General features: G+C 42.7%; 1 protein-coding gene and 1 pseudogene across 1 annotated transcript; one reads left to right on the top strand and one right to left on the bottom strand.

The window, feature by feature from the left end:
• Positions 1-26,686, top strand: part of LOC137348857 (zinc finger protein 271-like) — a 140,102-nt pseudogene that overhangs the window by 77,040 nt on the left and 36,376 nt on the right.
• LOC137348449 (zinc finger protein ZFP2-like) lies at positions 24,309-25,354 on the bottom strand. Its single transcript, XM_068013756.1, has 2 exons — positions 25,277-25,354; positions 24,309-25,141 (listed from the first exon to the last, which is right to left on the bottom strand). The coding sequence occupies exons 1-2, from the start codon at positions 25,352-25,354 to the stop codon at positions 24,329-24,331; spliced, it is 891 nt and encodes a 296-aa protein (XP_067869857.1). The 3' UTR covers positions 24,309-24,328.

The raw sequence follows: 26,686 nt of genomic DNA, 5'->3' as shown, positions 1-26,686 counted from the left end.
AGATGATTTATTAAGTAATTTATATTTAGTGTAATGAAGTAATACTTAACAACAACAATAGTCACAGTCTGAACCTCAGATCCTTGGCGTTTGCCCTCCGAGTGACTGTGGCACAGTCTCTCTTTCTCTTGCTGTGTTATGTTGACTGAAGGTTTTCTTCTTTCTCCCTCTGGATTTTTTACATGTTGCTTCTCATGTTCAATAGCTGTTCTTTTATCCCCTTTTTGGCCATCAGACCACCTTTCTAGTTTGCCCGAGGGTTGGTCCAGGTCCTGTAATGTCAGTTCCTACCCAACTCTAATTGAGGCTTAATTGATAAAGCATTTTGCCAGTAATTGAGATAAAAACCTATGAAGAGTTCTATTCATTATGGTTGTTATCTCCTTGGACAGTATGAATTTGTACAGCTCCTGCCCCACTGAACTCATTTCTTCCTGTCTAGACTCTATCTTTTCTCCGCTGATCCAGTCTCTTCCCACCTACATCCGTGACTCTTCTGACGCCCTACTTCATTTTGACAATTTCCAGTTTCCTGGTCCCAACCGCCTCCTCTTCACGATGAACGTCCAATCGCTCTACACCTCCATCCCCCACCAGGATGGTTTGAGGGCTCTCCACTTCTTCCTGGAACAGAGGCCCAACCAGTCCCCATCCACCACCACCCTCCTCCGCCTGGCTGAACTTGTTCTCACATTGAACAACTTCTCCTTCAACTCCACGCACTTCCTTCAAGTAAAAGGTGTTGCTATGGGTAGCCGCATGGGTCCTAGTTATGCCTGTCTTTTTGTGGGATATGTCGAGCATTCTTTGTTCCAGTCCTACTCAGGCCCCCTCCCCCAACTCTTTTTCTGGTACATTGATGACTGTATCGGTGCCGTTTCCTGCTCCCACCCCGAACTGGAAAACTTTATCAACTTTGCTTCCAATTTCCACCCTTCTCTCACCTTTACATGGTCCATCTCTGACACTTCCCTTCCCTTCCTCCACTTCTCTGTCTCCATCTCTGGGGATAGGTTGTCTACTAATATCCATTATAAGCTCACCGACTCCCACAGCTACCTCGACTACACTTCCTCACACCATACCTCCTGTAAGGACTCCATTCCATTCTCCCAGTTTCTCCATCTCTGACGCATCTGCTCTGATGATGCTACCTTCCATGACGGTGCTTCTGATATGACCTCCTTTTTCCTCAACCGAGGATTTCCCCCCACTGTGGTTGACAGGGCCCTCAACCGCGTCCAGCCCATTCCCCGAACCTTTACCCTCACCCCTTCCCCTCCCTCCCAGAACTGTGACAGGGTTCCCCTTGTCCTCACTTTTCACCCCATCAGCCTCCATATCCAAAGGATCATCCTCCGCCATTTCTGCCACCTCCAGCGTGATGCCACTACCAGTCGCATCTTCCCCTCCCTTCCCCTGTCAGCATTCTGAAGGGATCATTCCCTCTGCGACACCCTGCTCCACTCCTCCATTACCCCCACCACCTCGTCCCCATCCCATGGCACCTTCCCCTGCAATTGCAGGATGTGTAATACCTGCCCATTTACCTCCTCTCTCCTTACTATCCCAGGCCCCAAACACTCCTTCCAGGTGAAGCAGCGATTTATTTGTACTTCTTTCAATGTAGTATACTGTATTTGCTGCTCACAGTGTGGTCTCCTCTACATTGGGGAGACCAAGGGCAGACAGGGTGAACGCTTTGCGGAACATCTCCGCTCAGTCCGCAAGCAGGACCCCGAGCTTCCGTTTACTTGCCATTTCAACACTCCCCCCTGCTCTCATGCTCACATCTCTGTCCTGGGATTGCTGCAGTGTTCCAGTGAACATCAACGCAAGCTCGAGGAACAGCATCTCATCTACCGATTAGGCACACTGCAGCCTGCCGGACTGAACATTGAGTTCAATAATTTCAGAGCATGACAGCCCCCCATTTTACTTTCATTTTTAGTTATTTTTTCTTCCTTTTTTTTTACATTCTTTTTTACTTTTTTTAGAATTTTTTTTTGCATTTATTTCATTTCATCTTAGTTTGTTCAGTTTGCTTACCCACTGTTTTTTTTCAGGTTTGCACTTGCTGCTGTTCAATAGTCAGTGTATTAACACCTAATCTGTCCTAATGCTTTGTCTTTCAACACACGATTAACATATTGTTTGCCTTTGCTCCGTGACCTTTTGGTCAGCTATGTGGCCTGGTCCAATCTAGACCTCCTTTGTTATCTCTTGCCCCACCCCCACCTCACTTGCTTATAACCTGTGACTTTTCTAATATTTGTCAGTTCCGAAGAAGGGTCACTGACCCGAAACGTTAACTCTGCTTCTCTTTTCACAGATGCTGCCAGACCTGCTGAGTGGTTCCAGCATTTCTTGTTTTTATTTTTGAATTTGTACAGAAATTGATTCTTTTTAGCAAAGTTAATGAATGTGATCAGGGTCACAAAACTTGTTCTGCTGAATTTGTGTCACAGTGACTTACGAAGTCCTACTGCTACTGAATTTCTTACAAGCTTAAGACTTAGTTTTTAAAGTTAATACTTTTAAATTAAAGCCCATTCGTTCCAGCATGATTCTTAATTCATTAATTACAAACCAACCAAGGTCCATTGCTTTGTAATCATTGTTTCTTGATGGGTTACTGCTTAATACATTCATTTGATTAATGCAGCTGCTGATACAAGACACAAAAATAACTTTTTTACTCATGTGTTAGTATTACAATGGCTTACTTAACCTTGTTAGTTGTTACAGAGGATACAGTGTGAAAATGGTCAAGTTAAGCTAAAGTCTAGCTACCCAACCTACTTACAACTCCCAAGTGTGAGGGTGAAATATATGACAACATATTTACCCCTCACTACTCTTCATTGACTATTACTTTCTTTTAGACACAAGAGCTGGGTTCCAGCTCAATTCAGTGTGCTTCAGCTGTCTTGAGGTAAGATTTTTCAAGTAACAGAGGACGACTATTATTCCAATTGTGACCATCATTTGTATCAACATGAACAGAAGAGAAATAGTTCTGAGTCAGGGATGTTGACTTGTATTCACAACTGTTTCCCACCTATGTCTATTTCCCCCAGATTTCCAATTCCTTCCTCTCTTTGTTCATGTTCTTGTCACATCATAAACCAGTGCTTTTGGGATGTTACAATATTTTAATTATGGATTATATATCTAAGGATAGAGGGGGTATGGGCTGTCGCCACTGAATCATTGTCTTCAATACTTCCTCATGCATTCCAAAGTCGACTCTGATTTCAGTGATGTTATGAGGAGGTACAGGGAACATGATATCATTCCCTATCTGGGTGATCTTAGTGGGTTTGAAACAATACACCAAGCAGTGAATTATCTTACAATATCCCCACCTCAAGGGCAATTCTTGTATACTTTGAACTTACATATTTACTCATTTCCAAGACATTTTGTGCAGTGATTATGTTTAATTGTGATCTTGTCTGGCACACCAGGTGCTTCAAGTAGCAAGTGTGGATCAGTAAGTATATTAGTGCCAATAACTGGGTTATAATCAATACATGTGAAATTATTCTAATCCAGAGGGGAATTTCCATGTTTAACCCTGTTTCCCACCAATGTGATAAATCCCCTACCCCTGGAATATCTTTAGCTATAGTTTTATTTCCTTGCTGTAGTGTGTAATAACGGTGTTGGGAGGTGTTCACTTGACTTATTAATGTTGTTAAGGTTATTGGTAGTTCAGGGATGTGGTACCCAAATTTAGTGACATAAACCTCTGGGTTTATGTTCAAGCCATCTTTTACTAGTAAGACCTGTTGGTCAGGCATCTCAATGGCGAGGTGAGTTTTCCCCCTATCACTGTGGTTTTGGCTGGTGTAATACAGTCGGTCCCAGGGTTGAACATTTAAGTCCCCGTGATGGTAATAGTCTTCGAAGGTGATAAAACAAGACTTCCCTTCTCGTACATAGGCCGTTCTAGTTCTCACATCTGATGAACCTGTAACTTCCACAGTGCAGTTCATCCCCTTCCCATTCCAATTAAAAACACATGTGTCTCTTTAATGATCATATAAATCATATGGGCAAATGAGGATATCCATGCTTGTTCTGTATCCCTGTAGGTTTCGTTCTATCCAAGTTAGTTCTTCCAACTGGATCAACCATTGAAGTGATGTCAGGAATCGATTAATGACACTTTCCCTCATAACCCCTATGTTTTCTGTTCTAAACAGAGGATTAGGCATGGTTCCATTCATAAGACTGGGCATGTGTACTACTAGTCCCAATAGCTTCTGGTTCCCCACCTTGTGACATTTGTGCTTGACCAGGTGAACCTCAATCAGACTCCTAATTTTACAGAATTCTGCATCGTCCTGATAACAGGATCATCCTGATAAATGTCTATTTGTTACCCAAGTGGGAAGACGTCCTTCATTGATATCTGGGGTGCCAGTTGTAGCTTTCCTGGATTCAGGGTTCAATTTAATCCAACAAGGGTGACTTGTTCGTGACTACAACAAATCACTATGGGTACAGGTATATATTGGTTATAAGTGTTGTCGATTTATTCAGCAGTTTACATTCAGTGCAAAGAAGTAATACTTAACAAAGACAATAATCACAGGCTGATACTCAGAACCTCGGCGGTAGCCCTCCGAGTGACTGTGGTCCGGTCTCTCTTTCTCTTGCTGGGTTCTGTTCTCTGAAGATTCTCTTCTTTCTTCCTCTGGGTTTCTCGTTCTGCTTCTCATGTTCAATGGCTATTCTTTTATACCCTTTTTTGCCTTTGAGCCTCTGTAGCAGCTGACACACGCCTGGACTATCTCACTCATTCTGTTCCATCATCATTTTTCAAATCTTTAAAATGACATTTATGCTTAGTTTTCTGGTATCTCTTTGTTCCATTTTCTTGCACCTTTGTTATTTCCTATCTAGAAATTCATACAGTTGTTACATGAGGTACAGCAATGTCTTTTACTCGAGTGATAACAGATCTTCGAAGCTTTAAATCTTCTGTTTTTATTGTAACTTAATTAATATTCTGTCTTTCACTATCTGTTAGTTTCAAACATATCAGGACATTCTTTTCACATTTAAATCAAGGTTTCTTTTTCGCTGCTCTGCCAGTTTTCTTTTAACATAACCTTGGTTCAGCATCAGAATTGCTTCTCAGCCTCAGACCATGTTTAACTGAGCTTACACATATTATGGTTACTATAACAATATTTGAAAGCATTATTACTTATAATCACTTGTAATTAAGCTGAAACTTTGCAAGACACTGCACCAAACAGTGAACTCTGTTACAATATTGCTGTGGGTCTGGAATCACATATGCACCACATTAAATAAGGACAGCATTATTTCAATCCATAAGGAATATTGGTGAATCAGATGGACTTTTACAACAATCACTGATAGTTTTATAACATCATTACTAAGACTAGCTTTCAAGTGCAGAATTTTTAAAAATTCATTGAAATTAAATTCCACCAGTTGCCATGGTGTGGTTTGTACCCATACCAACAGGACAGCATCCAATCACATTACCTCTATGTCACCATTGCCCCAGCACACTAGATTGCTAGATGCAGGAGAATATCTGTTCTCTAACACCTCGAGGGGACAGAATAAAGAATGATCCCAACTGTAAGAAACCCTCGAGTCATTTGAAAATATCGTTCAAATGCTGACAGGTTCAAACTGCCAGTTTTCATTACATTGAAGTCAATGGAAAATGGGAGAGTGGTTATGTTGGAACAAAACACTAGTTAGACCACAGCTCACCTCCTTCAGCCCCACAACCTCTATGTTGTTGGATTACACCCTGAGATAGACAATGTAAACGGATTCCCCTCACCCACCAACACAGCAACTTCTAAACAAAACACAAACAAGTTTAGAAGACATGATCATCTTTTCTGAAGCCGTGTTGAGTATCTCTAATGACTCCTTCTCTTCCCCAGTGATCAGAAACAGCATCTCTTAGGATCCCTGCAAACATCTTCCCTGTCATCGAGCTCACACTGATGGGTCTGTAGTTTCGTGGCTCTGATTTGGAAAATGGGAACTACGTGAGCAACCTTCCAATCTCAGGGAACAATCCCTGCCTCTACTGAGCTGTTGAATATACAGACAAGGGGCTCACAGATCACCCGTCCCATCTCTTTAAACACCCTTGGGTAGATATCATCTGGACCTGGAACACCATCAGGTTTGAGATTTCCTATTTTATCCAGGATGACAATCCCTTTCTAATTTAATATTTATGATGTTATTGTCAGCAGCACATCCCACAGCTGGAATCTGAGCATCATCCACAGGAGTGCAGACTGATGTGAAATAGTCATTTAACAGTTCTGTCATAGCCTGGTAATCTGTTTCAATCTGTCCTGAACTGTCTCTCAGTGTCTCGAAACCATCTGTATCCATCTTCTCACTCCTGATGTAGCTGGAAAAGCTTTTGTCACTATTACCATCATTGTGCATCATATTCTTTTCCAAAGATCTCTCAGTTTCTCTAATGGCTGATTCCATCTCACTCAATTTCATTTTATTATGATTTAGAGATACAGCACTGAAACAGCGAGTCTGTGCCAAGCAACAACCACCCATTTATACTAACCCTACAGCAATCCCATATTCCCTACCACCTATCTACACGAGGGGCAATTTACAACAGACAACCTACCGATCACCTGCACGTTTCTGGCAGTGGGAGGAAACCGGAGCACCCAGAGAAAACCCACACGGTCACAGGCTGTACCCAGAATCGAACCCAGGTCCCTGGAGCTGTGAGGTTGCAGTGCTAACTACTGTACCACTGTGCCGTGATCTTACTGCAGGTGATATTTGTCCATATTCTTCTAGAAACTGAATTCAACTTGTTCCAAACTGCGTTAAATTTAAGACAGTTGAGGGAGTCAGGCATCATTTACCCATAGACCAACATTGGCAGGTAAAACCCCAGATGGTTCCTTAGTAAGGATTCCTCTGGTTCCTCACCATGTATCTGTCAGGATACTGAAACCCAGCTTTCTCACACCACAGCCCACTCCTGGAGGCTCCACTCCCTCAGCCTACAACCTTCAGCAGGGTCAGTGGTGGAGTTTCACTGTGGGAGTGATCCCAGAGTAACTGACGTGATAGCACTCCTGTGGATGTTCTGTGTATTTTTAGTTATCCTGGTGTCTAACACTCACACATCAATAAAACATGTAATTCCTGGAAACACGCTGCAGATCCTTCTTTATCTGGAGATTAAATATCTGTTGTATAATTGTACCAGAAGTGACTTCCTGCTTCTGCTATTTTAATGCAGACTGAGATTTATTTCATTTCAAAAGGTTTATTTTAAATGAGTTAACACCTGTGTTAAAATTGGAGACTCAGGACTTGAAACACAAACACATTAAATCTCCACAGAGTAATACGATATTAATTTTCAGACTGGAAACTTATACCTGCCGTTTCACTTTCAGTCAGGAACAGGTCACAGTTTTACACCAATCTCTGATTTGACAGCACATTTCCAGCATTCACTGTTGTTCTTCCTGACTCTAAACACAGTTGTAAAGGAGCCTTCTGTTCCGTGCCCAAGAGTTCTGAACATGGAAAGAGAGCGGCTGGGACACATTTCTTACAGGCTCAGGATTAACCCACATGGGGACTTTGCTGTCAGTGAAGAGACATGAGAAAGACCAAAGTGCCATGATCCTGAAGGACTGTGTTCAGGCTGAAGTTCTGTTCCTGCTGTACGATCCTCCCCCAGATTGTCCTTTCTGAACTCCAGCCAGGTGATGCTAAACACTCAGGTGGGAAAGACAACAAATCTACAACAATGTGTTCAAACAAAAGCTGATTTATTTGACCTTTATTTTCTGCAGGACTATCCTGTGAATCGAGGTCTTTGTTTTGGAAGATGGAAATGAGATGAATTTCCAAACACAATTCATTCAAATTGCACGTTGAGTGGTTGCATTGTTGAATTGGTAATCCAGGGTTTCTGGATAGATCGACTTTGCCAAAAACATTTGAAAATAGAAATAAGAGTAAAATTCTGTGCATGTTGGAAATCTGAAATCAAAACAGTAACTGTTGGAAATACTCAGCATCTGCTGAGAGAGGAACAGAGTTCTGATGAAAGGTGACAGACCAGAAACATTAATATTAACATCCAGGCCTTGCATAGGGGGCTGTTAGTTCACTTGGCGAGCGTGTGCTGCTAATACTGTGAAGGTCATGGATTCAATCCCTATACAGACCAATCCTTCGACCAGCAGTGATTTATGTGCTTCCTTTGGGTACATGGTGTTGTTATGGCACTGATAATCCACAGCCCATAGCTCACACCCATGGCCTATGAGCTCAAATCCAACTGCAGCAGCAGTGGATACGTTCCAGTTATCATGAACTCATGCAAATCTGGCCCTTTTCAACTCTGCTCAGTGAAGGCGGCTCAAAACTGTCATCCATTGCTGAAACAACCTCTCTGGTTCACTGATACTATTTCAAGAAGGAAATCTGCCGCTCTGGCCTCTATGTGACTCCAGACCCACAGCAAGGTGGTTCACTTTTAACTGTCCTCTGAAATGACCGAGCAAACCACTGACTTTTCAAGGGCAATTAGGGATGGACAATAAATGCTGGCTTCATTTGGAAATTGCTTTGGATGTTTTTGTTGCCTTTCCTTTGCTCAAATTACCAAATAACTGATTGTCACCCAGGAGAATTGATGTTCTTAGATGTTCCCTTTTCTGTTGGTTCCTGGATGTTAGCATCGCTGGCCCATCAATAATTGCTCTTGAGAAGTTGATGGTGAGACACCTTCTTGAACTCTGCAGTCCATGTGGTGTAGGTACACCCACAGTGCTGTCAGGGAGGGAGTTCTAGGATTGTGCCATAGTGACAGTGAAAGAACGGTGATATTGTTCCATGTCAGGATGGGGTGTGGTTTGGAGGGGAACTTGTCGGTGGTGGTCTTCCCATGCATCTGTTGCCCTTGTGTGAGGTGATGTATTTGGCAAAGGCTAACAAGGCAAGAGAATACAAATAAATGGAAGACATATAGAGAAACAGAGGGACCTTGGAGTACATGTCCACAGATCGCTGATGGTGGCTGTTGTTGTTGTGTGTCTTTGAGTGGGTTTGTCCATAATTTGTATACATCATCAGGGAGGGTAGGATGTTGTCTGACATGTGACACAATAGTTGAAATGTGTTTTATTGACCAAGCAAGACACACTAGGAAGAGCTCTCCAGCAATATTTGTATACTGCTGCAATCTTTTTTTTTTATTTCCAAAACATACTTTATTCATAAAAATCTGCAAAAATTACATTGCCAAACAATTTCAAACAGCACCAAAAAATACAAACATTGCAAGGGAGATCAGTTTCCTTCTATACTATCATGAATTTCTTCACAACCCTTCCCTTTCACTATTGTCATGCCAATTACAGTTTTACATTTACAGCAAATGAAAATATCAACGATACAGTTCGAGGGGTTTCCCATGGATCCAGCCCCTCAGTTCAGCTTGGTGGGGGTCCTTACACTGTGGTCTTTCCCCATTGAGCCTTTGCTGCGGCTGCCCCAAGCTTTAATGCATGCCTCAGCACGTAGTCCTGGACCTTGGAATGTGCCAGTCTGCAACATTCGGTGGTGGACAACTCTTTGCGTTGGAAGACCAGCAAGTTTCGGGTAGACCAAAGGGTGTCTTTCACCGAATTGATAGTCCTCCAGCAGCAGTTGATGTTTGTCTCGGTGTGCGTCCCTAGGAACAGCCCGTAGAGCACAGACTCCTGTGTTACAGAGCTGCTTGGGATGAACCTCGACAAAAACCACTGCGTCTCTTTCCACACCTACTGCTGCAATCTTTAAATAAAGAACTCACAATATAGTTTAACAGTCCAATCTGTCTGATTGGTGTGGTTGCGATTGAAGGATAGAGGAAACACAATATGGTCACAGTGAATGATTTGTCAAAGATTTTGAGTTTTGAAGGCACATTGGGAGAGTATCAGATTGAGTTTGGGACTACAGCAGCATTCTGCAAGGGGAGCAGAAGCTGTCAACAGAGCTCTAAGAGGTGAAACACTATCAGCAGGCAGTACTCCATTGGGAACAGTGAGTAACTGTACTGAGGGGACACCGGTTCAGTGTCAAAGGGGGTGTGATGAGCTGACTTCGTTCAGGCCAGTGTAAGTTAATTCAAAAGCAGGCTAAGGCCAGTGCTGATCGATTCAAAGGCAGGCTTAAAATAAAATGCTGAAAAAAACCATCAGAGCCATTACAGCTATTTGAGACATCATGGTGCTGTTCACGCCAAAACACCACTTTGTGGACAGTGCCTGAAAAACTGTGTGAAGGGGAGCAACAGGGCCACAGACCCTCAGTGCCATAGAGTTCAGAAACAGGTGATGGTAAGTAAAAGTACTGCAGGCAGCTAGATCTGTAACACATTGAAACCTTCCAGTGAATGAAAATTGGAAAGTTTCTTCCTACCTAGGAAATCATGGAAAATCCCAGAAATGTCAGCAAGATGTTAGTTAAATTCCCACGTATGAATTGGAAAGCCACAATCCTCTTCCCAAATTTAAACTTTTCAAACATATGATAAAGCTATGGTTCCTTGATTTGGCTGCACCAGAACCAGATAAACTCGCAGTTCAAATTCAGATAGCTATTGGAATCGAAGGTCTTCATAAACTACAGACCTCAGGCTTATCAGAAGATGATCAGAAAGAGCCTAAGAAAATATATAGCACGCTAGAAGAACAAATCCATGTGAAAATCAATTTCAAGAGACATCAGTTGGAATTTATGTCACATTGACAGCAGTGTAGAGAGACAATCGACTAATTTGTCACTCGCTGTGGGGACAATGGCGGGGATTGAGACTTTTCTAAAGTTGAGTTATCTGAAAGAATTGCAGAGCTGCTAATAGCATTGACAGCTATAGAGGCTTTTTAAAATGTTCTCGTAGAAGGTCTTAACATTGAAGCTTTATTAAAAGACAAGTGTAAATATAAAACTGCACTTGCAGGCCCACAGAGTTTGTGAGCACTAGTCATGCTTTGAAATATCAGCTCAGGAACCAAGATAATGAAACTGGACACATGGATGATTTGGACTCATTCACTAAGAACCATCAGAACACTGTCCAAACAAAGCCTGAACACAGACTGTGGCAGCAGTGGAATCCAAACCCACACAAAGACTGGAACCTTAAATCCAGCACCTTTGACTGCTCGGCCACACGATCACTTGACAGTGGCTTTGGCTGTTAAATAATTGATGGCTGATTAAAAGGTGCTTTTCTTCAGGATTATCCTATGAATCGAGGTCTTCACTTTGGAAGATGGAAGTGAGATGAATTTCCAAACACAATTCATTCAAACTGCAGGCCGAGTTGGGTTGTTGAATTGGTAATCCAGGGTTTGTGGATGAATAGACTTTGTCAAAGCCATTTGAACATAGAAATAACAGCAATGTTCTGTACATGTTGGAAATCTCAAATCAAAACATCAGCATCTGTTGAGAGAGCAAGAGTTCGAATGAAAGGTCACAGACCTGAAATATTAACATTAACACGGACTATCCACATTGGAGCCTGTTAGTTCAGCTGCTTGGCGTGTGGTGCTCATCACACCAAGGTTGTGGGTTTAATCCCCATGCAGGCCAATGCTTTGACCAGCGATACTTTTTGTGGTTCCTTTGGGTACATGATGCTGTTGTGTTGTCATTGCATTTATAATCCACAGGCCATGGCTTGTACTCAGGGGCTGAGATTTCAATCCCACCAAGGCAGCCACTGCTGCATTTTGGATTTCATTAACTAATGCAAATCCAGCTTATTTTAACTCTGCTCAGTGAAGGTGGCTTGAAATTATCATCGATTGCTGGAAAAACCCTTATGGTTCGTTAATGTGATTTAAAACCGTAGAAGAATTATGGCACAGAGGAGGCCATTCAGCCTGTCATGTCCATGGTGGCTGAAAAAACTAGCTGCGCAATCTAATCCCCCTTCCAGCACCTGGCCTGTAGCCTTGCAGGTTACAGCATTTCAGGTGCATGTCCAGGTGTATTTCAAAAGAATTGAGTGTTTCTGCCTCCAGCACCCATCCTGGCAGTGAATTCCAGACTCCCACCACCCTCTGGGTGAAAAAACCTTTCCTCATGTCCCCTCTAATCCTTCTACCAATCACTTTAACTCTGTGCCCCCTGGTAATTGACCTCTCCACTCAGGGAGACAGGTCCTTCCTGTTTACTCTATCTAGGCCCCTCATAATTTTGTACACCTCAATTAAGTCACCCCTCAGCCTCCTCTGTTTTAAGGAAAACAATGCTAGCCTATTCAATATTTCCTCATTGCTGCAACTTTCGAGCCCTGGCAGCATTCTTGTAAATCTCCTCTGTATTCTCTCCAGAACAAAAATGTCCTTTCTGTAATGTGATGACCAGAAATGTGTGCAACACGCCAACAGTGGCCTAAACAGCATTTTATACAGTTCCAGCATTACATCCCTGCTTTTGCCTTAGAGTCATAGAGTTATCGAGTTATACAGCACAGACACAGGCCCTTTGGCCCATCTTGTCCATGCTGGCCATCAAGGACCTAACTATTCTATTCCCATTTTCCAGCACTTGGCCCGTAGACTTGTATGCTATGGTGTTTCAAGTGCTCATCTAAATACTTCTGAAATGTTGTGAGGGTTCCTGCCTCTACCACCCCTTCAGGCTGTGTGTTCCAGATTCCAACCACCCTTTGATTGAGAATTATTTTCCTCAAATCCCCTCTAAACCTCCTGCCCCTTACCTTAAATCTATGCCACCTAGTTATTGAGACCTCAACGAAGGGAAAAAAAGTTTCTTCCTGCCTACCCGATCTATGCTCCTCATAATTTTATATACCTCAATCTTGTCCCCACTCAGACTTCGCTGCTCTAAGGAAAACAACCCTAGCCTATCCAGTCTCTCTTCAGAGCTGAAATGCTCCAGCCCAGGCAACATCCTGGCGAATCTCCTCTGCACCCTCTCCAGTGCAGTCACATCTTTCCTGTAGTGTGGTGCCCAGAACTGTACACAGTACTCCAGCTGTGTCCTAACTAGCATTTTATACAGTTCCATCATAACCTCCCTGAACTTATATTCTATGCGGCTAATTGATACAAGTATCCCATATGCCTTCCTAACCACCTTATCTACCTGTGCTGCTGCCTTCAGTGATCTATGGACAAGTACACCAATGTCGCTGTGACTCTCTGTACTTCCAAGGGTCCTACCATCCATTGTATAATAACCTGCTTTGCTAGACTTCCCAAAATGCATCACCTCACATTTCTCAGGATTAAATTCCATTTGCCACTGCTCTGTACATCTTACCAGCCCATCAATATCATCCTGTAATCTAAAGCTTTCATCCTCACTATTTACGACATCACCAATTTTCGTGTCATCTGTGAATGTACTGATCGTACCTCCTATATTCACATCTAAATCATGAATATACACTGTAAACAGCAAGGGTCCCAACAGATCCTTGCAGTACAGCACTGGTCACAGGCTTCCAATCACAAAAACAACTGTCAAGCCTCATCCTCTGCCTCCTGCCACGAAGCCAATTGTGGATCCAATTTACCAAATTGCCCTTATTCAAGAAGGGTAGCAGAGATAAACCAGGTAATTACAGGCCAGTGAGTCTAACATCAGTGGGAGGGAAACGATTGGAAAAAATTCTGAGTGATAGGATTAATCTCCACTTGGAGAGACATGGATTAATCAAGAAGTGTCAGCATGGCTTTGTCAGGTGGAGATCATGTCTAACAAAGTTGATTGAATGTTTTGAGGAGGTGACTTGGTGTGTAGATGAGGGTAAAGCAACTGATGTAGTCTACACGCTCTTCAGTAAGGTTTTTGACAAGGTCCTGCACGGGAGATTGATCAAGAAGGTAAGAGCCCATGGGATCCCAAGCAATTTGGCAAATTGGATCCAAAATTGGCTTCGTGGCTGAAGGCAGAGGGTGATGGTCGACAGTTGCTTTTGCAATTGGATCCTGTGTGCAGTGGTGTACCACAGGGATCGTTGCTGAGACCCTTGCTGTTTTTAGTGTACATTAATGATTTAGATGTGAATAAAGGAGGTATGATCAGTACATTTGCAGATGACACAAAAATTGGTGATGTCGTAAATAGTGAGAAGGAAAGATTTAGATTACAGGATGATATAGATGGGCTGGTAAGATGAGCACAGCTGTGGCAAATGGAATTTAATCCTGAGAAGTGTGAGGTGATGCATTTTGGGAGGACTAACATTGCAAGGGAATATACAATGGATGGTAGGACCCTAGGAAGTACCTAGGGTGTACTTGTCCATAGATCACTGAAGGCAGCAGCACAGGTAGATAAGATGGTTAGGAAGGCAGATGGGGTCGTTGCCTTTATTAGCTGATGTATAGAATATTAGAGCACGGAGGTTATGATGGAGCTGTACAAAACGCTAGTTAGGACACAGCTGGAGTACTGTGTACAGTTCTGGTCGCCACAGTATCGGAAGGATATGATTGCACTGGAGGGGACGTAGAGGAGATTCACCAGGATGTTGCCTGGGCTGGAGCATTTCAGCTATGATGAGAGACTGTATAGGCGAGGGTTGTTTTCCTTAGAGCAAAGAAGACTGAGGGCGGACATGATTGAGGTATATAAAATTATGAGGAGCATTGATTGGGTAGATAGGAAGAAACTTTTTCCCTTAGCGGAGGTGTCAATAACCAGGGGACATAGATTTAAGGTAAGGGGCAGGAGGTTTAGTGGGGTATTGAGGGAAAAGAAAATCTCCCAGAGGGTGGTTGGAATCTGGAACACACTGTCTGAAGGATTGGTAGAGGTCAGAACCCTCACAACATTTCAGATGTATTTAGATGAGCACTTGAAATGCCATAGCATACAAGGCCACGGGCCAAGTACTGGAAAATGGGATTAGAATAGTTAGGTCCTTGATGACTGGCACAAACACGATGGACCAAACGGCCTGTTTCTGTGCTGTATAACTCTGACTCGATGACTCTAAATGCTAAGAGAAATATTTTGTAGCATATTTCAATTATGATTTCATTCAGGATAGAGAGAAGGAGGCAGAGCTATGGAAAGAGAGAGAGTGATAGAGCATGAAAAGGAGAGACAGGGATGTAATCTGGATAGTAATTTAGGAGAACAGAGTTAGGGAGAGACAGGAACAGAAAAAGGTAAGAGACACAGAGATAAAGAGACAGAGAGAGAGATGGACACAAAAGGTCAGAAGGAGTGACTGTATCAATCTTTTAAGCATCTGATTTATCATCGTGATTTGGATGTTGCTGAGAGATTGTCTGTGAAACTGAGAGAGGGAACCCTGGACTCCTGTCTAACAATGTTCTTGCCTTGTATATTAATAAACTCCTACCTAAAACAGATTTATCTGGCTATGATCACATTGCTGTTTGTGGGATCTTGCTGTGCACACATTTTGCAGTGTTTTCTGCACTGCAATGGTGTACAGACCTATTTCTGTCTCTCTCCAGCCCACTCTCTCTATTTCTCCCCAGCCTTCTCTCCTTTTTTCTGTTTAAACTTTTGATAAATAATAAAAATGCGACAGACAGCGATGTGATTTGTTGTTATTATAAGTGGGAGAGAATGGGGAAGGAGTGGCTCCCAATTATCTAACTATCATCACATTTCTGCTTGTGGGATCTTGCTGTGCACACAATGCCTTCAGCGTTTTGGACTTTTCAACAATGGCCACACTTTACACATTAATTAATGGATTAATTTCACAGCATCAGGACTGCTTTCACAATGTTTGTTATAATTCTTGAATAATGCTTGTGTTTTAGGCAGTGAGATGTATTTTGATGTTTAACTACAATGTGCAGCAGCCATTTTAACTCATTTTAGAGTCATGGAGTCATTTACAGCATAGAAGGAGGTCATTCGTTGAGTTTCTGGTTGTGGATTTCTCTCTGTGTGTCTCTCTCTTTCTCCCTATCTTTCTCTCTGAATGAGAGAAGTGGGAGAGAGAGGAAGGAGAGAGCGAGGGAAACAGTGGGTTGTCATCCTTTCATCTACGAAAGATGATTGACATGAAGCAAACAAGCCATTTGGGGGGAGGGGGGATCTTCTCTTGGTTCACCTTTGCTGATGGCTGTAAAAGCCAATCGTTGAGACGCGGGCTCTGCCACAAGTGCTGCACATGAAGCTGTCAAGTGATGCTGTGAGTTGTTGCTATTTCCCTCCTTCGTCAGCTAGTGACTCCCAAGTGCGATAGTCGACATTTCGGGCCTTCAGGTCAAGCTTGCAAGCAACCTTGAAGCGGAGCCTTGGGTGCCCACTGGTTGTCTGGCCCCAGCTACCTTGGTCCTTGGGTTTGCAACCATCCTCTATCTTGTGGACTTGTCTGATCCACCAAAGCCACCTCTGTTTGATTAGTGCCAACACACTTGGGAGCTCTGCCTTTGAGAGGACTGCCACATTTGTGATTTTGTGCTGCCAGGATATACCCATAATGGGCCACAGACAGCAAAGATGGAAATTATTGAGCTACTTTTCCTGGTAGCTGTCAATCACACATGTTTCATAGCCATACAGCAAGGTGTTGAGATCACAGACCTTATAAACTATTAGCTTGGTCCTAATGGTCAGCATGATGTTATCCCATGCACCTTTCACAAGTTGGCCAAAAGTGGTAGCTTCTTTCCCTCTGTGTGTGTCGAGCTCTGCAATCACGAGACAATTTATTTCTCACTGTGGAACCAAGGTAGCAGAATTTGCTCATCACTTCCAGTTAGGTGTTATTTGTGAGATCAAGGCTGGGGTTTCAACAGCTTGTATCATGACCATGGTTTTCTTCATGCTTCTAGTCAAGGAGAACAAATTACAGGCATGAGAAAGACAGTCCATGAGGCTTTGTAGCTCAGGTTCTGTGTGAGCGACTAGTATAGCATCATCAGCATAGAGGAGTTCTCTGAGCGGGACGTGAGGTGTTTTTGTCTTTGTTTCCAGCCTTGAAAGATGTGGAGAGGCTGAGAGCCAGGGAGGTGCAGTGATAAAGTTGGAGGAAGAGATAGAGAGCGTGAAATATACAGGTTACATCGGGTGCTCTGGAACAGCGGTTCTCAACCTTTGTGTTTCTGAGACCCCTTCCGCCTCCACCTTGTTGTAAAAATATCTCAAACCCCCTAAAAACACAAGACATTTTTATTTAGGTAAGAATGAGTGACACAGAGAAACCTATTTATTTATTATTATTATTATTCCACTCTGGAGGAAGCTCTTGTCCAAGAATTCCTCATGTCAAAACACACACACTCTCTGCATTGACATGTTACAGCTGCTAGCGTCTCCTGGAGAGAGAAATGAAATATTGTTGAGAACAAAGCAAATACTTTTTATAATAAAAGACACATCAATAGCCTTTTCTCTGTCACTCACTAACATTGACAATCTCTGCATCATTTACACATCCCCACAATAAACCCAGAGACTGTAAAGTGGGAACAGATGTAAAATGTGAGAGGGACTATTAGGTGCTGAGATCTTGCCCATTGTCATGTTAATTTAGGTACCAGGGGCTGTTTTGAACAGAGACATTCCATGACAGTTCTCCACACGGTAATCCAGTCAGTCCTACTCCCCTGCTTGACCCCTGTAGTCCTGCAAGTTTATTTCCTTCAAGTGACCATCCAATTTCCTCTTGAAATCACTGATTGTCTCTGCTTCCACCACCCTCATGGGCAGCGAATTCCAGATCATTACTACCCACTGTGTAAAAAAGTGCTTCCTTCTATTCCCTCTGCATCTCTGGCCCAAAACTTTCAATCTGTGTCCCCTAATCCTTGTACCATTAGTTAATGGGAACAGTTTTCCTTGTCTAACTTATCCATGCCTGTCATAATCTTTTACACTTTGATTAAATCTCCCCGCAATCTCCTTTGTGCGAAAGAGAACAACCCCAGCTTTTACAACCTCACCTTGTAACTAAAATCTCCCATCCCTGGAACCATTCTGGTAACTTAGATCTAAGGAAGATGAATCAGAATATTTTCTAAAAAAAAGTTAGGAACTGTGAAGGGATAGAGAGATTTAGGGTTTCATGCACAGAAATCACTAAAAACTACTGGACTGAGAGAAAAGGGAATTAAAATGTCTAATGGATTGTCCGCCTTTATCTGAAGGGTGAAAGTAATGCTGCAGTTATATGCAACTCTGGTTACACATCATCTGAAGTGAGGTAAATAAAAGCAAAATACTGCAGATGCTGGAAATCTGAAATAAAAACAAGAAATGCTGGAAATACTCAGCAGGTCTGGCAGCTTCTGTGGAGAGAGAAGCAGAGTTAATGTTTCAGGTCACTGACCTTTCATCAGAACTGACAAATGTTAGAAATGTAAAAGGTTTTAAGCTAGTAAAACGGGGATGGTGCAAGAGATAACAAAAGATGTGTTTTTCTGGACAAGGTCACAGAGAATACCTGACCAGAAGGTCATGGAACAAAGGCAAACGGTATGTTAATGGTGTGATGAAAGACAAAACGTGTGAGGTGTTCAGTTCTGGGCAGCACATCTCAGGAAGGATATATCAGCTGTGCAGGAGGTACACTGCACATTCACCAGAATGATATCAGGACTAAAAGGGTTAAATTGTGAGGACAGGTCATATAGACTGGGCTTGTATTTCATTGTGTATGAAGATTAAGGGGTGATGTAATTCATGTAATAAAGAAGATTAAAGGTTTTAAGAGGGTCGATAAAGAAAAATGATTTCCTCTGTTGGTGGAATGCAGAATAAGATGACACAACATTAAAATTAGAGCTGGGCCATTCAGGGGTGCTGTCAGGGAGCACTTCTTCACACAAAGGATAGTGAAATCTGGAACACTGTTCCCCCAAAAAGCTGCTATGGATGGGGAGAAAAGGAAAATGTCAAAACTTGAGAGTGACATATTTTTATTGGGTAAGTTTACAGGGATATGTAATCAACATGGGTAAAGGCAGTTGTGATATGGATCAGTCATGATATAACTGAATAGAGGAACAGGCTCGAGGGGCTGAATGGCCTCCTCCCACTCATGTGTTCCTCTGTTTTACAGGATCACTGGGACTGATTCCCTGAGGCTCCTCTCATAATACCGAGACCGTCTACTCCTGACCATTATGGAGCAAGGGTTTTCAGGGTGGTCTAGACAGGACAACAATCTCCCCTTCATAGACACATGATCCTGACTGTGAGGTGACAGTGCGTCTGGGAGAACAATGGGTGGACACAGTGTGTGTTGTTATTTTAATGATAATCTGAACCTCAAGAAACAAACCACCCGAAGGAGTGAAATAAGGCTCGTTGGCTCCTGTTATCTGGGCTGTTTGAGCTGGACAAGGCCTGACCCAGCACTAACAGGACAGTATAAGTCCACTGGGAGATGACATAAGGCTGAATTCAGACTCAAATACATCACTTTCATGAAATAATGAGTTGAGAAAGGGTTCATTAATAACCTTGTAGTAAAGAGGCCTCGAGGGAAGTGTAACCATTATATGGTCGAATTTTCTATTGAGTTTTAAAGTAATTTAGTTTGGGACAATACTGGGATCTTCCGTCGAAACAAAGCAAACTTCGCAGGATGAGGGGCAAGTTGGCTAAAGTAGATTGGGACACTACATCAAAAGATATGATGGTAGATAAGCAATGGCTTGCATTTTAAGAATTAATACATAATTTGTAACAAATGTACAATCCGTTAAGTCACAGAAATCCCATAGAAAAAGTGGTCCAACCATGGCGAACAAGAGGAGTTAGAGGTAGTATTAGATTGAAGGAAGAGACTTATAATGATCCCCAAAAAAGTGGTATGCCTGAGGATTGGATGGATTTTAGAATTCAGCAAAGCAGGATCAAGAAATTAATAAGGAAAAAAAAATCTGAGTGCAGATTAACAAGAGACATAAAAACAGATTGTAAATGTTTCTATACCTATAGAAATAGGAAGAGATTAGAGAAAGGAAATGAGGGCCCATTGGAGAGAGACAGTTGAAATTAAAATGGGGAATAGGGAAATGGCAGAGACATTAAACAAATGATTTGTATCTGTCTTCATGGTAGAAAACACAAAAACATTCCAGAAATAGGAAACCAAGTGTCTAGTGAGAATGAGGAACTGAAAGAAATCAGTATAAGTAAAGAAATAGGAATGGAAAAATTAAAGGGACTAAGTGGCAACAAATCCCCTGGACCAGACAACTTTCATCCTCAGGTTTTAAAAGAGGTAGCTGCAGAAATAGTGGATGCATTGGTTTTGCTCTTCCAGAATTCCATAGATTCAAGAGCAGTTCCCAAGGATTGAAAGGTAGCAAACATAACCTTGCTATTCAAGAAAGCAGAAAGAGAGAAAATGGGGAACTATCAACCAATTAGCCTCACATCAGTTGTAGGCAAAATGTTAGAATGTATTATTCGGGGAAATGGTAACAGGACACTCAGAAAATCATAATATGATTAAAAAGAGACAACATGGACTTGTGAAAGAGAAATCACGTTTAACAAATCTGTTGTAGTTTCTTGAGGATGTAACTAGTAAGGTGAATAAGGGGGAAGCAGTAGTTTATTTGGATTTTTAAGAAGCAAGAAGCATTTGATAAGGTGCCACACCAGAGGTTATTACGCAGTTAGGACTCATGGGATTGAGTTAATCTATTAGCATGGATTGAGATTGGTTAATGGACAGAAAGCAGACAGCAGGAATAAATGGATCATTTTCAAGTTGGCAAGCTGTAACTAGTAGGGGAAAGTAGCTTGGGCTTCAGCTATTTACAATTGATAGAAATGACTCAGATGAAGGGATTGAGTGTAATGTATGCAGGTTTGCTGATGATACAAAGTTAGGTGGGAAAGCAAGAAATGAGGAAGACAGAAAGAGGCTTCAGAGGGATACAGACAGGTTGGGTGGGTGAGTGGGTAAAAACATGGTAAATGGATTCCAATACAGTGAAATGTGAAGTTATCCACTTTGATAAGAAAAATTTTTAAAAAACAATTTTTAAAATGTATGTTGAGAAACTGAGAAATGTTTGCATTCAGAGGGACCTAGGTGTTGTTACGACCAAGGTGGGAGTAATGCACTGTTAGTTCAGTCCCACTGCTTCACAGGTCACAGCGTATTAGTAAAGTTTCCCATCTACTAGAAATTAGCCAAATTAAACACTTTATTTATCCCCCAGAATAAAGCACACAAAACCAGATTTCTTCAAACAACAAAATTAACTATTTATTAATAAACTAAATCTTAGACAATAATGGGATGAATCAATGCATATATATATTTTAAAAAACTTCTTATTCTTCCCAAGCCTCATGCACACACACATATATTCAAAAAACAGTTAACTGGGGAGAAAGAGTTTTTGGTGTTCAACTGTTTCTTCAGAATAATAAAATTGTTGGTGGTCTGGTAGGATATTTCGAAATTGGTGAGGTGGCCCAGAGTTGAAAAGTCAGAAGCCACTCAAAGTCTCTCCAGGCACGTTTGTTGAGCAGTCTGTGATGAGGAGACGGTCAAGGCAATTTGTCTCCAGCAGGCGTCACACAGATCTTTCAGCAAAAGGTCTACTTAAATTTTAAAGTTGCAGTCCAGCAATAGTAGCTTTCTTGAGATTTCAGGATCTCCCAAAAAGCACATGAGTAACAGGAATCACTCTTGAGACAGAGATTTTTCAGAAGCAATAGGAATTTGCTACCTTTAACAATGCAGGGCTTCCTCTCAGCAAATGAGCCTTTCTCCACAGACAGCAGCAACTCTGCTTTCTCTGGGTCTTTTCCTCTCCAGGCAGAACACAGACATAACTCAAATGTGGAATTTTGTTCTCCAAGAGATGCCTTCTTTTCAGGGAGAGGTCTTTTTCGAGTCTGCCAAAAAACACAAGTCCCAGCCAGTTTGTTCTGCCTCCTGCCTGCCCAGCACTGATCTTTCACAAAGCAAAGTGAAATTGAACTCTTAACAATGTCACGTGACCGATCATTTTCCTTGCTGTTGTTGCTTGGAAACAAGTTGCCTTGGAGACTGTGCCCCACCCAGTTCAGCATTCAATTTTCTCAGTCTTGCAAAACACAGAACTCCAAGTTTTTTCCTTTGTTAAAAGCAAAGCACATGTCACAGTGTCCTTGTACATGAATCACAGGAAGCTAACATCGAGGGAAAGCGAGTAGATTAGATTAGATTAGAGATACAGCACTGAAACAGGCCCTTCGGCCCACCGTGTCTGTGCCGAACATCAACCACACATTTATACTAATCCTACACTAATCCCATATTCCTACCAAACATCCCCACCTGTCCCTATATTTCCCTACCACCTACCTATACTAGTGACAATTTATAATGGCCAATTTACCTATCAACCTGCAAGTCTTCTGGCTTGTGGGAGGAAACCCACGCAGACACAGGGAGAACTTGCAAACTCCACACAGACAGTCCCCGGAATCGAACCCGGGTCCCTGAAGCTGTGAGGCTGCTGTGCTAACCACTGCGCCACCCTCAGGATTAGGAAATTAGGAAAGCAAATAGTATGTTAGCTTTCGTTACAAAGGGATTGGGGTAGAAGTGAAAGAAGTCTTACTACAATTATGCAGGACATTGGTGAGGCCCCACCTGGAGCAGTGTGTGCAATTTCGGTCTCCTTACTAAGGAAGGACATACCACCATTGAGGGAATGCAATGAAGGTTCACTAGTCTGGCTCCTGGGATTGTTCTATTTATTCATGGTCTGTGGGTGTTCCTGAAATGGCCAGCATTTATTGCCTATCCCCAATTGCCCCTGAGAAGGTGGTGGTGAGCTACTTCCTTGAATATAACTGAGTGACTAGCTCAGCCATTTCATCGTGTAGTTCAGAGTCAACCACATTTCTGTGGGTCTGGAGACAGAGCAGATCGGGTAAGGACGGCAGATTTCCTTCCCTGAAGAAAATTACTGAACCAGGTGGATTTTTAGGACAATCCGTAGTTTCATGATCACCAATATTGATCCCAGTGTTTTAATTGCAGTGGTGGGATTTGAATTCATGTCTCAGCATCATTAGTCCAGGCCTCAGGATTACTAGTTCAGTAACAGAACCACTATTGTACAGCACCCCCACTCTGCTCCATCTCCTCCTATGAGGAGAGATTGAGTAGATTAGGCCCATATTCCCTGGGGTTTAGAAGGAGATGTGATCTGACTGAAACATCAATCCTTAAGGGACTTGGCAGGGTCGATGCTGAGAAAATGTTTCCCCTGTCTGGGGAATCTAGAACACCGGGTCACTGTCTCAGGATAAGGGATCAGACATTTAAGACTGAAATGAGGAGAAATTTCTTCATTGAAAGGGTTTGGAATTGTCTTCCCCAGGGAGCAGTGGATGCTCAGTCATTGAGTATATTTCAGACAGAGATCGATAGATTTTTGGGTACTGAGGGAATTAAGGGATATGGGGATAGTGCGGGAAGGTGGAGTTGAGAAGATCAGCTATGATCTGGGTGAATGTCAGAACAGGTTCGAAGGGCCAAATGGCCTCCTCCAGCTCCTATTTCTTATGTTCATTAAACCTCAGTCTGGTTCCTCTCGAGCTGCTGAGTGAGTGAATTAAATCTTTCTTGACAAATCACCAAGATACCAGATGACAAGTCATACCCGAAACATCATTTATTGGTTACAAATCACAACTTAGTTAAATCTGGACACACAGACACTTTATAAACATGTATAAACACATTTAAATGTAATCAGAGTTATCCAGCAGTTCAGCACTAATAGGGAGAGTATTTCACAAAACAAGTAACAAAGATTAACCAGACGATTCAGTGATTGACTGTAAATCAACACTAATGGATGCTGAGTATTAATTACAGCAGGGACCGGAGTCTGAGCTTATAAATTGGTGAGTTTACTTGAAGAGTAATTCCTTCACTATCTGACATGTTAACAGTTGTGAACAGCCTGTCTGTCCAACAGCTCCAGTCCACGAGTGCTTAGAAACACACAGAGCTTAAACAGCCTCATTCTTGAGGTAAAGAACAGACTTTCTCCTGTCAATATAGAGTTACAGGATTGGCCTGTGATCTGTTTATTGTTCATCTTTTGTTCAGTACATTTACTGAGTGGATTTAAATTGAAAATGAGGTTTGAAGACATGATGGTCTATACACACATGAATGAGAGACGCTGTGGGGCAGACGCTCAGTTCAAGAGGAGCAACTGACATCAGAAATAAACCCCAACTGTCAGAATGAACATGGTTCAGTCTGGATATGATTAACAGCAGCAACAGCAGAATCCAACCCCTGTAATTATCTGTGAACTCGCTGGTGTCTCAGCAGATAGGATGGCTGAGTGAATCCCTTCCTACACACGGAGCAGATGAATGACCTCTCCCCAATGTGAATGAACTGATGTGACACCAGGTGGGATGACTGAGTAAATCTCTTCCCACATACGGAGCAGGTGAATGGCCGCTCTCCAGTGTGAACTCGCTGGTGCGTCAGCCGAGCAGTTGAATCAGCAAATCCCTTCCCACACTCAGAGCAGGTGAATGGCCTCTCACCAGTGTGAACTCGCTTGTGTTTCACCAGCTTGCATGAAGTAGTGAATCCCTTCCCACACTCGGAGCAGGTGAATGGCCTCTCCCCAGTGTGAACTCGCTGGTGTATCTGCAGGGTGGATGAAGCAGTGAATCCCTTCCCACAATCAGAGCAGGTGAATGGCCTCTCCCCAGTGTGAATTCGTTGATGTGCCAGCAGGTTCCCTGACAGAGAGAATCTCTTCCCACACTCGGAGCAGGTGAACGGCCTCTCCCCAGTGTGAACTCGCTGGTGCATCAGTAGGGCGGATGAACGAATGAATCCCTTCCCACAATCATTGCAGGTGAATGGCCTCTCCCCAGTGTGAACTCGTTGGTGTGTTAGTAGGGCGCATAAATGAATGTATCCCTTTCCACACTCAGTGCAGGTGAATGGCCTCTCCCCAGTGTGAATTCGCTGGTGTGTCTGCAGGTTTGATAACTGAGTGAATCCCTTCCCACACTCAGTGCAGGTGAATGGCCTCTCCCCAGTGTGAACTCGTTGGTGTGCGAGTAGGGAGGATGACTGAGTAAATCCCTTCCCACACTCAGTGCAGATGAACGGCCTCTCCTCAGTTTGACTGTGTCGATGAGTTTCTAGCTCAGACGTGTAATTTAATTTTCTCTCACGGTCCCCACATTTCCACAGCTTCTCCCCAGTGTTACTACACTTGTGTACCGACAGGCCAGCTGATCGGCTGAAGCCTCGTCCACACACAGAACACGTGTACGGTTTCTCCACACTTTTTGCTTCCATGATCAAAGGCCGATGATATTCAGATCCTGATGAATGGAGTGACTGTCACATCTTGAGGTGATGTTTGATTTTCCTGTCCGCAAATCCTCCCTTTCTAATACCCTGTAACATGAAGTTACAACAGGAAAAAGGGAGTGAGAGAGAACCCACAAAAACACAAAGACAAGTTGTGAAATTGAGCTGAATGAATCTGGTAATTTGTGGGACCAGCACAGAGAGTGGGCGGGGCTTCAAGGCCCCAGTGAGCAGGAGAGAAAATCATTGACTCATTAATTTTATTCTCACTCTGCACACAGGGGCTGGAGAACTGAACCCAGGCACAGTAGAGGGAGGGAGAAAACTGGCAGAGGAGGAAAGAAATGGTGCAGATGGTGTCATGGGTTTGGATTTCAGCACAGGGAGGAGGGAGAGTGTGTGGGACTGCGATTGACAGCTTTGGGGAAACAAGAGAGGAATAAAATGTTCCATAGGATCTCGAATTGTCTGTTCTGAATTTCTATCCTGTACTGACAGTGATGACTTTTATTACCTCCTTTTACAGGGGATTAGGAGAGGATTTACACACATTGATCTGATGCTCACTCTGCACACAGGGGCTTTCGCACCATCTCTCCTGAAGGTGCTGGGGTTACTGTTTACATCCCACTGAACTGTAAGAAAGAATATCTTATTAGATGATATTAAAGATAGTATTATATTATAATAATATAACGAGAGACCGTTCACCTGCTCCGTCTGTGGGAAGGAATTTAATCGATATCCAAAATGCTGAGACACCAGTGAGTTCACAAGTGACTGTAGCTGTTGCATTCTGTAATTATTGCTGCTGTTAATCACATCCAGGACTGAACCATATTCATTCTGACAGTGGGGTTTATATCTGCTGTGTTAATATTCTTTATAGCTGGGGTGGAGTTTAATATTCCAGCAATTGGTTTGCTTTACTTTGTAACTTTTACTCTTCAAATAAAGTAGCTCCCTTTGGGCTATTCCCAGGGTTTTGTGGGATGAAACCAAACAGTGATTTACTTGTAATCTTTGCAATTTCGTATATTATATTCACTGCTCACAATGAGATCTGTTCTACATTGGGAAGACCAAACACAGATAGGGTGATCACTTTGAGAAACATCTCCATTCAGTCTGCAAGCGTGTTCCTGAGTTTCCAGTCACTTCCCATTTTAATTCTCCGTCCCACTCCCACTCTGACCTCTCTGTCCTCGGCCTCAAGCCCTGTTCCAATGGGAGCTCGAGGAACAGGACTTGACAACCTTCCGGACTCAACATTGAGTTCAGCAGTTTCTGTAACAACAGACAGTTGTCAGGATCTGG

Source organism: Heterodontus francisci, chromosome 34, assembly GCF_036365525.1.
Source record: "Heterodontus francisci isolate sHetFra1 chromosome 34, sHetFra1.hap1, whole genome shotgun sequence".
NCBI lineage: Eukaryota > Metazoa > Chordata > Chondrichthyes > Heterodontiformes > Heterodontidae > Heterodontus > Heterodontus francisci.
The sequence above is the reverse complement of the archived record's forward strand: the minus strand, read 5'-3'. Positions and strand labels throughout refer to the sequence as shown.

Coding starts and splice junctions, on each gene's coding strand:
- LOC137348449 (XM_068013756.1), bottom strand. CDS start 25,354: ATGGAAGCAAAAAGTGTGGAGAAACCGTACACGTGTTCTGTGTGTGGA. Junction 25,142..25,276: donor GCCGATCAGCTGGCCTGTCG/GTACACAAGTGT, acceptor TGCACTGAGTGT/GGGAAGGGATTTACTCAGTC.